Source organism: Coregonus lavaretus (assembly GCF_964263955.1).
Source record: "Coregonus lavaretus genome assembly, contig: HAP1_SCAFFOLD_3157, whole genome shotgun sequence".
NCBI lineage: Eukaryota > Metazoa > Chordata > Actinopteri > Salmoniformes > Salmonidae > Coregonus > Coregonus lavaretus.
Window position 1 is genome coordinate 5,595 of NW_028158042.1, and position 9,406 is coordinate 15,000.

Consider the following 9,406-nt stretch of genomic DNA (forward strand, 5'->3'; position numbering starts at 1 on the left):
CCGTCATGGTCTGGGGTGGTGTGTCACAGCATCATCGGACTGAGCATGTTGTCATTGCAGGCAATCTCAACGCTGTGCGTTACAGGGAAGACATCCTCCTCCCTCATGTGGTACCCTTCCTGCAGGCTCATCCTGACATGACCCTCCAGCATGACAATGCCACCAGCCATACTGCTCGTTCTGTGCGTGATTTCCTGCAAGCCAGGAATGTCATTGTTCTGCCATGGCCAGCGAAGAGCCCGGATCTCAATCCCATTGAGCACGTCTGGGACCTGTTGGATCGGAGGGTGAGGGCTAGGGCCATTCCCCCCAGAAATGTCTGGGAACTTGCAGGTGCCTTGGTGGAAGAGTGGGGTAACATCTCACAGCAAGAACTGGCAAATCTGGTGCAGTCCATGAGGAGGAGATGCACTGCAGTACTTAATGCAGCTGGTGGCCACACCAGATACTGACTGTTACTTTTGATTTTGACCCTCCCCTTTGTTCAGGGACACATTATTCAATTTCTGTTAGTCACATGTCTGTGGAACTTGTTAAGTTTGTGTCTCAGTTGTTGAATCTTGTTAGGTTCATACAAATATTTACACATGTTACGTTTGCTGGAAAATATACGCAGTTGACAGTGTGAGGACGTTTCTATTTTTGTTGCTGAGTTTATATCTGTGTGTTACAGGACGATTACCGTGTGTGTATGGAGAATAACATCTGCCAGAGAGACCAGGCTCCCATCTGTCCCGTGGACTCCTCCGGGTGCTTCACTGCTGAAGTCACTGACTTTGTGGGACAATATGTCAAGGTATGTCTGTCTGTCGGTCTGTGTGTGTGGGCTCTGAGAGCTCTCAGAAGTACTAGTGTGATGTCTGGATCACCGACAGACCACTGTAGGAGTCACAGGTGACATGGGTCAGTGTTGCGGTGAACACACACACCTGCTAGTCGGACCACTCTCTTATCCAGAGCGACTTACGTGAGCAATTAGGGTTAAGTGCCTTGCTCAAGGGCACATCGGCAGGTTTTTTCACCTAGTCGGCTCTGGGATTAGAACCAGCGACCTTTCGGTTACTGGCACAACGCTCTTAACCACTAAGCTACCTGCCGACCTACTCTCTGATTGGTAGAATCACAGCTGGTGCTGGTCTCCCCTCAGCCAACTGTAGTTCTTTTGCCTTGATATGACGCCAGAAATAGTTTTAAAGTGGATTTTAACGAACCTTCATTTTTAAATGCCAGAAGTAAAGAACTCACTTTTGAAATTGGTAGTTTGACCTAAATAGATTTAAGAAGAACACGCAACGTGATGCCATGGTTCATTTCCCCACCGTCAGCCCTGGGATTTGAACTGGCAACCCTTCGATTACTGGCCTGCTTCTCTAACCTTGATGCTGCAAGCCGTCCCTTTATGAGAAAGTTAGTACAGGATTTAACACATCTGCCAGGCAGGCAGCAGGCCCTAGAATAGATATGCACCACCTGGGATTTGAACTGGCAACCCTTCTTTTTACTGGCCCACTTCTCTAACCTGGAGGCAGAGAAAGTCATTTAGGGGTTAATGCATCTGAAAGACCCAGATATGCAGTTTATGCACCGCCTAGTGTTGTCCCAGGCGGCATAGCTTTGGAGGTTAAGAAACACACTGGACACACACACACACACACACACACACACAGAGAGAGAGAGCTTTGGAGGTTAACAGAAGACTTCCTAAATCAATAATGTATAAGACAGGTAGCCAAGGCAGGTCCAGTCTGCTGCCAGGAAGGACAATCGGGACATTCACACACTGGACATTCACACACTGGACATTCACACACTGGACATTCACACACTGGACATTCACACACTGGACATTTACACACTGGACATTCACACACTGGACATTCACACACTGGACATTCACACACTGGACATTCACACACTGGACATTCACACACTGGACATTCACACACTGGATACACAAACACACATTGGACACATTTCCACTAAACTGAATCAATCCGTTCTCCTTTTTAGAAAGGTCATTTGTAACAGCAAGCCAAGCCTGGAGAATATATGAGGCGCTTTAGGGCTGCTGTGATATGGAAAGTAAATGGAACAGAAATGAAATGGTGTTACAAGTCATTGTGATTGTGTTCATTGTATAGGGTCGCAAAATCACAGAAACTTCCCAAATTCCCAGGTTTTTTTTTTAAATCGTGGTTGCAGAATTCCCAGAATCAGGAAGGTGTAAGCAGGGAGGGAATCCTCCAACTTGAATTTTCTGATAAACCTGGGAAGTTTGAAGTTTTCAGCCTAGCAGCAATTTCACAGGGTTTTCCCTTTCCTGTAGGATGCTGACAAGAACATCATCAAATGGCTGAAGGAACAGGGTCGTTTGGTCAACACCAGCTCTTTCAAGCATAGCTACCCTTTCTGTTGGAGGTAAGTCTTCCTAGTAACTCAAAGTATTAGAAAGAAAACAAATCCTAGTAGGGTCTGTCCGATGGCCTTCCCACTGACCTCCAGACGTTGGTAGCCTTCCTGATGGGACTTTGAGTAGGTAGAGGAGCTGACAAGATGCTGTCCTCTTCCTCTCCTTCTACCTCTCCTCTTCCTCTCCTCTACCTCTCCTCTTCCTCTCCTCTACCTCTCCTCTTCCTCTCCTCTCCTCTCCTTCTTCCTCTCCTCTTCCTCTCCTCTCCTCTACCTCTTCCTCTCCTCTCCCTCTTCTCCTCTACCTCTCCTTCTTCTCCTCTCCCTCTCCTCTACCTCTCCTTCTTCCTCTTCCTCTACTTCTTCCTCTACCTCTCCTCTACCTCTTCCTCTACCTCTCCTCTACGTCTGACAGTCCTCTGATCTTCAAGGCTGTTCCCAGCTGAATTATTACTATAGTAATAGTATATGATTTATTGATGTGAAATATATGTTTATATCCTACAGATCTGACACTCCTCTGATCTACAAGGCTGTTCCCAGCTGGTTTATTAGGGTGGAACACATGGTGGAGAAGCTGCTGGAAAACAATGACAAATGTTACTGGTAAGACCTGTTACAAGTTCGCTGTTTCAGTGTTATGAGATGTTTTTGTCAGATGTTACTATGGTATACTGAAGTATAATTATAAGCATTCCATAAGTGTCAAAGGCTTTTATTGACAATTACATTTAGTTTATGCAAAGAGTCGATATTTGCAGGGTTGACCCTTCTTTTTCAAGACCTCTACAATCCGCCCTGGCATGCTGTCAATTAACTTCTGGGCCACATCCTGACTGATGGCAGCCCATTCTTGCATAATCAATGCTTGGAGGTTGTCAGAATTTGTGGGTTTTTGTATGTCCACCCGCAAGTTCTCAATGGGTCAGGGGAGTTTCCTGGCCATGGACCCAAAATGTCGATGTTTTTTTCCCAGAGCCACTTAGTTATCACTTTTGCCTTTGGCAAGGTGCTCCATCATGCTGGAAAAGGCATTGGTCGTCACCAAACTGTTCTTGGATGGTTGGGAGAAGTTGCTCTCGGAGGATGTGTTGGTACCATTCTTTATTCATGGCTGTGTTCTTAGGCAAAATTGTGAGTGAGCCCACTCCCTTGGCTGAGAAGCAACCCCACACATGAATGGTCTCAGGATGCTTTACTGTTGGCATGACACAGGACTGATGGTAGCACTCACCTTGTCTTCTCCGGACAAGGTGTTTTCCGGATGCCCCAAACAATCGGAAAGGGGATTCATCAGAGAAAATGACTTTACCCCAGTCCTCAGCAGTCCAATCCCTGTACCTTTTGCAGAATATCAGTCTGTCCCTGAAGTTTTTCCTGCAGAGAAGTGGCTTCTTTGCTGCCCTTCTTGACACCAGACCATCCTCCAAAAGTCTTCGCCTCACTGTGCGTGCAGATGCACTCACACCTGCCTGCTGCCATTCCTGAGCAAGCTCTGCACTGGTGGTGCCCCGATCCCGCAGCTGAGACGGTCCTGGCGCTTGCTGGACTTTCTTGGGCGCCCTGACGCCTTCTTCACAACAATTGAACCTCTCTCCTTGAAGTTCTTACTAGCAGCAATACCCTTGCCTGTGAAGCCCTTTTTGTGCAAAGCAATGATGACGGCACGTGTTTCCTTGCAGGTAACCATGGTTAACAGAGGAAGAACAATGATTTCAAGCACCACCCTCCTTTTAAAGCTTCCAGTCTGTTATTCTAACTCAATCAGCAAGACAGAGTGATCTCCAGCCTTGTCCTCGTCAACAACCTGTGTTAACGAGAGAATCACTGACATGATGTCAGCTGGTCCTTTTGTGGCAGGGCTGAAGTGCAGTGGAAATGTTTTTTGGCGATTAAGTTCATTTTCATGGCAAAGAGGGACTTTGCAATTCATCTGATCACTCTTCATGACATTCTGGAGTATATGAAAATTGCCATCATCAAAACTGAGGCAGCAGACTTTGAAAATTAATATTTGTGTCATTCTCAAAACTTTTGACCACGACTGTATGTAATGCCAAACCCCTCAATCTACACTCTCATGCCAAACCCCTCAATCTACACTGCATACATCATGACATTCTCAACTACACAGCAGGAATCCGGTACTGGTGATATTTGTGGTTCTTTGTGAGATGGCCTCCTCTCCTCAAATAAAAAATATTTGACATGGGCCCTCAAATCCTCAGACAGTTATACAGCTGCACCATTGAGAGCATCTTGACTGGCTGCATCACCGCTTGGTATGGCAACTGCACCGCCCTGGAGCGCATGGCGCTACAGAGGGTGGTGCGGACAGCCCAGTACATCACTGGGGCCGAGCTCCCTGCCATCCAGGACTTCTTTATCAGGCGGTGTGAATAGAAGGCCTGGAATTGTTAGACTCCAGGTACCAAGGCCATAAACTGTCCTCTCCTCAGACTGTTGGTTTCCACGGTAGCCAGTAAGGTACATCTGTATTGGACTAAACACCCTGCAGGGAAATGGGTCAGCTCTGGGCTCTGTTGCTCTGGGCTGTGTTGCTCTGGGCTGTGTTGCTCTGGGCTGTGTTGCTCTGGGCTGTGTTGCTTTGGGCTCTGTTTCTCTGGGCTCTGTTGCTCTGGGCTCTGTTGCTCTGGGCTGTGTTGCTCTGTTTCTCTGGGCTGTGCTGCTCTGGGCTGTGTTGCTCTGGGCTCTGTTTCTCTGGGCTCTGTTGCTCTGTTTCTCTGGGCTCTGTTGCTCTGGGCTGTGCTGCTGTGGCTCTGTTGCTCTGGGTCATTTGGGACTCTGTGGATGTTGAATAGCTCCGTTCCTATATCTAGCACGAGACCACACAGGAAAGCAGCACACTCTAAATTCAACATCTTAAGATGGTGCGAGAGGGTGGTGGTGGTGGGGAGAAATCATTACATTGATTTATTGAATGCCTAAATAGAAATGCCAATGGGAATTGATGAACTCATTCGACTAGAGGAACCTGATGCCATTTATAGTGATGTATTCTTCTGTGGCTGGGGTGGGAGCCACTTGGCCCAAAAAACAGGAGGGGCCCGTCCCAAATAGCACCCTATTCCCTTTATAGTGCCCTACGTTTAACCCTAGTCACAAGTAGTGCACCATAAAGGGAATAGGGTGCTATTTGGGACGGAACCAAGGAAAAAGGAGGGAGAAAAAAAGGATAGGAAGTTCAACTTCAAAAGCATCTCAGTTGATTTAGAAAACAGGAAATGACCAGCTGGATATAGACAATGATATAGAGGCCAGCTGGATATAGACAATGATATAGAGGCCAGCTGGATATAGACAATGATATAGAGGCCAGCTGGATATAGACAATGATATAGAGGCCAGCTGGATATAGACAATGATATAGAGCCAGCTGGATATAGACAATGATACAGAGGCCAGCTGGATATAGACAACGATATAGAGGCCAGCTGGATATAGACAATGATATAGCGGCCAGCTGGATATAGACAATGATATAGAGGCCAGCTGGATATAGACAATGATATAGAGCCAGCTGGATATAGACAATGATACAGAGGCCAGCTGGATATAGACAATGATATAGAGGCCAGCTGGATATAGACAATGATATAGAGGCCAGCTGGATATAGACAATGATATAGAGGCCAGCTGGATATAGACAATGATATAGAGCCAGCTGGATATAGACAATGATATAGAGGCCAGCTGGATATACAGTTGAAGTCGGATGTTTACATACACCTTAGCCAAATACATTTAAACTCAGTGTTTCACAATTCCTGACATTTAATCCTAGTAAAAATTCCCAGTCTTAGGTCAGTTAGGATCACCACTTTATTTTAAGAATGTGAAATGTCAGAATAATAGTAGAGAGAATGATTTATTTAAGCTTTTATTTCTTTCATCACATTCCCAGTGGGTCAGAAGTTTACATACACTCAATTAGTATTTGGTAGCATTGCCTTTAAATTGTTTAACTTGGATCAAATGTTTTGGGTAGCCTTCCACAAGCTTCCCACAATAAGTTGGGTGAATTTTGGCCCATTCCTCCTGACAGAGCTGGTGTAACTGAGTCAGGTTTGTAGGCCTCCTTGCTCGCACACGCTTTTTCAGTTCTGCCCACAAATTTTCAATAGGATTAAGGTCAAGGCTTTGTGATGGCCACTCCAATACCTTGACTCTGTTGTCCTTAAGCCATTTTGCCACAATTTTGGAAGTATGCTTGGGGTCATTGTCCATTTGGAAGACCCATTTGCGACCAAGCTTTAACTTTCTGACTGAGGTCTTGAGATGTTGCTTCAATATATCCACATAATTGTCCTTCCTCATGATGCCATCTATTTTGTGAAGTGCACCAGTCCCTCCTGCAGAAAAGCACCCCCACAGCATGATGCTGCCACCCCCGTGCTTCACGGTTGGGATGGTGTTCTTCGGTTTGCAAGCAACCCCCTTTTTCCTCCAAACATAACGATGGTCATTATGGCCAAACAGTTCTATTTTTGTTTCATCAGACCAGAGGACATTTCTCCAAAAAGTACGATTTTTGTCCCCATGTGCAGTTGCAAACCGTAGTCTGGCTTTTTTATGGCGGTTTTGGAGCAGTGGCTTCTTCCTTGCTGAGCGGCCTTTCAGGTTATGTCGATATAGGAGTCGTTTTACTGTGGATATAGATACTTTTGTACCTGTTTCCTCCAGCATCTTCACAAGGTCCTTTGCTGTTGTTCTGTGATTGATTTGCACTTTTCGCACCAAAGTACGTTCATCTCTAGGAGACAAAATGCGTCTCCTTCCTGAGAGGTATGACGGCTGCGTAGTCCCATGGTGTTTATACTTGCGTACTGTTGTTTGTACAGATGAACGTGGTACCTTCAGGCGTTTGGAAATTGCTCCCAAGGATGAACCAGACTTGTGGAGGTCTACAATTTATTTTCTTGGCTGATTTCTTTTGATTTTCCCATGATGTCAAGCAAAGAGGCACTGAGTTTGAAGGTAGGCCTTGAAATACATCCACAGGTACATCTCCAATTGACTCAAATTATGTCAATTAGCCTATCAGAAGCTTCTAAAGCCATGACATCATTTTCTGGAATTTTCCAAGCTGTTTAAAGGCACAGTCAACTTAGTGTATGTAAACTTCTGACCCACTGGAATTGTGATACAGTGAATTATAAGTGAAATAATCTGTCTGTAAATAATTGTTGGAAAAATTACTTGTCATGCACAAAATAGATGTCTTAACCGACTTGCCAAAATTATAGATTGTTAACAAGACATTTGTGGAGTGGTTGAAAAACAAGTTTTAATGACTTCAACTGTAGGCAATGATATAGAGACCAGCTGGATATAGACAACGATACAGTGGCCAGCTGGATATAGACAACGATACAGTGGCCAGCTGGATATAGACAATGATACAGAGGCCAGCTGGATATAGACAATGATATAGAGACCAGCTGAATATAGACAATGATACAGTGGCCAGCTGGATATAGGCAATGCTACTGCGTGCTAGTTTCTGTCGTAGTCTTTCTAATATGTAAAGGAACTGGCTTTATATTTTAATCACTGAGATTACGTCAGGTCATAGTGTTAATGAGTCCTTGGTACCAGTCTTTCTTCCCTGAAGTGTGCTCTACCCCACACATATTTAAAAGCACGTGATTGGGACACAGGGATTGCTAGATGTGTTAGTTGTCAGAATGTCGGCCATGTGTGTCATGGTAATTGTAGTTTTTTTTTGTCGTTTTCTACCGTGAACTGAAATGAACTGCAGCGTTCATTCGTAGTACAGAATGGCAATGAGCCCAAAGGTACAGACAGAGAAGACATGAGACGGTAATAACATCTTCATGGGATTTCCAGCCGTTCTGTTGGCCTTTTGGTTGAGTTCAGGCCAGTCTGCTCCCCAGCTGGATGAAGACATGCTGCTGCTGCTGCCTGCTAGTTTCAGTGGTAGTCTTTCTAGTTCTCACTCTTTAGTTAAATCACTGAAATGATGTTGGGTCAGCCCATCCCTGGATGACAGATGTGTTGTAGTGTGTTAAATTATATTACATAAGGCAGTCTTGTATAACCTGATGTCTGTTTCTGCCTAGATACAGGATAACGTCTCCTCTTCCTCTCCTAGATACAGGATAACCTCTCCTCTTCTTCTCATCTCCTCAGTTTGTCTAGGTCCTGAATGGCACCCTATACCCTTTAAAGGGGTCTACCATGGCCCATGTAAAAAGTAGTGCACTATAATATATAGGGAATAGGGTGACCTTTGGGACAAGTATTTGTTTATCATTGATCTGATTCTCCATCAAGCTAACTGTGGTGTTTGTTTTCTCTCTCTCTCTCCCTCCACCCCTCCTCTCTCTCTCTCCACCCCTCCTCTCTCTCTCTCTCCCTCCACCCCTCCTCTCTCTCTCTCTCTCCCTCCACCCCTCCTCTCTCTCTCCCTCCACCCCTCCTCTCTCTCTCTCCCTCCACCCCTCCTCTCTCTCTCTCTCTCCACCCCCCTCTCTCTCTCTCTCTCCCTCCACCCCTCCTCTCTCTCCCTCCACCCCTCCTCTCTCTCTCCCTCCACCCCTCCTCTCTCTCTCCCTCCACCCCTCCTCTCTCTCTCCCTCCACCCCTCCTCTCTCTCTCTCCCTCCACCCCTCCTCTCTCTCTCTCCACCCACCCCTCCTCTCTCTCTCCACCCCTCCTCTCTCTCTCTCCACCCCTCCTCTCTCTCCACCCCTCCTCTCTCTCTCTCCACCCACCCCTCCTCTCTCTCCACCCTCCTCTCTCTCTCTCTCTCTCTCTCTCTCCCTCCACCCCTCCTCTCTCTCTCTCTCCCTCCACCCACCCCTCCTCTCTCTCCACCCCTCCTCTCTCTCTCTCTCCCTCCACCCCTCCTCTCTCTCTCCCTCCACCCCTCCTCTCTCTCTCTCCCTCCACCCCTCCTCTCTCTCTCTCCACCCCCCTCTCTCTCTCCCTCCACCCCTCCTCTCTCTCCCTC

General features: G+C 46.4%; 1 protein-coding gene across 1 annotated transcript in view; it reads left to right on the top strand.

Moving 5' to 3' along the window:
* Window positions 1-673: 673 nt before the first annotated feature.
* Window positions 674-9,406, top strand: part of LOC311124476 (isoleucine--tRNA ligase, cytoplasmic-like) — a gene marked incomplete at both ends in the record, with an annotated part of 59,454 nt that continues 50,721 nt past the window's right edge. Inside the window, 3 exons of the mRNA XM_084198617.1 lie at window positions 674-796; window positions 2,327-2,418; window positions 2,917-3,015. Of these exons, the coding sequence (XP_084054743.1) occupies window positions 674-796; window positions 2,327-2,418; window positions 2,917-3,015 (314 nt within the window). The remainder of the gene's footprint in view (window positions 797-2,326; window positions 2,419-2,916; window positions 3,016-9,406) is intronic.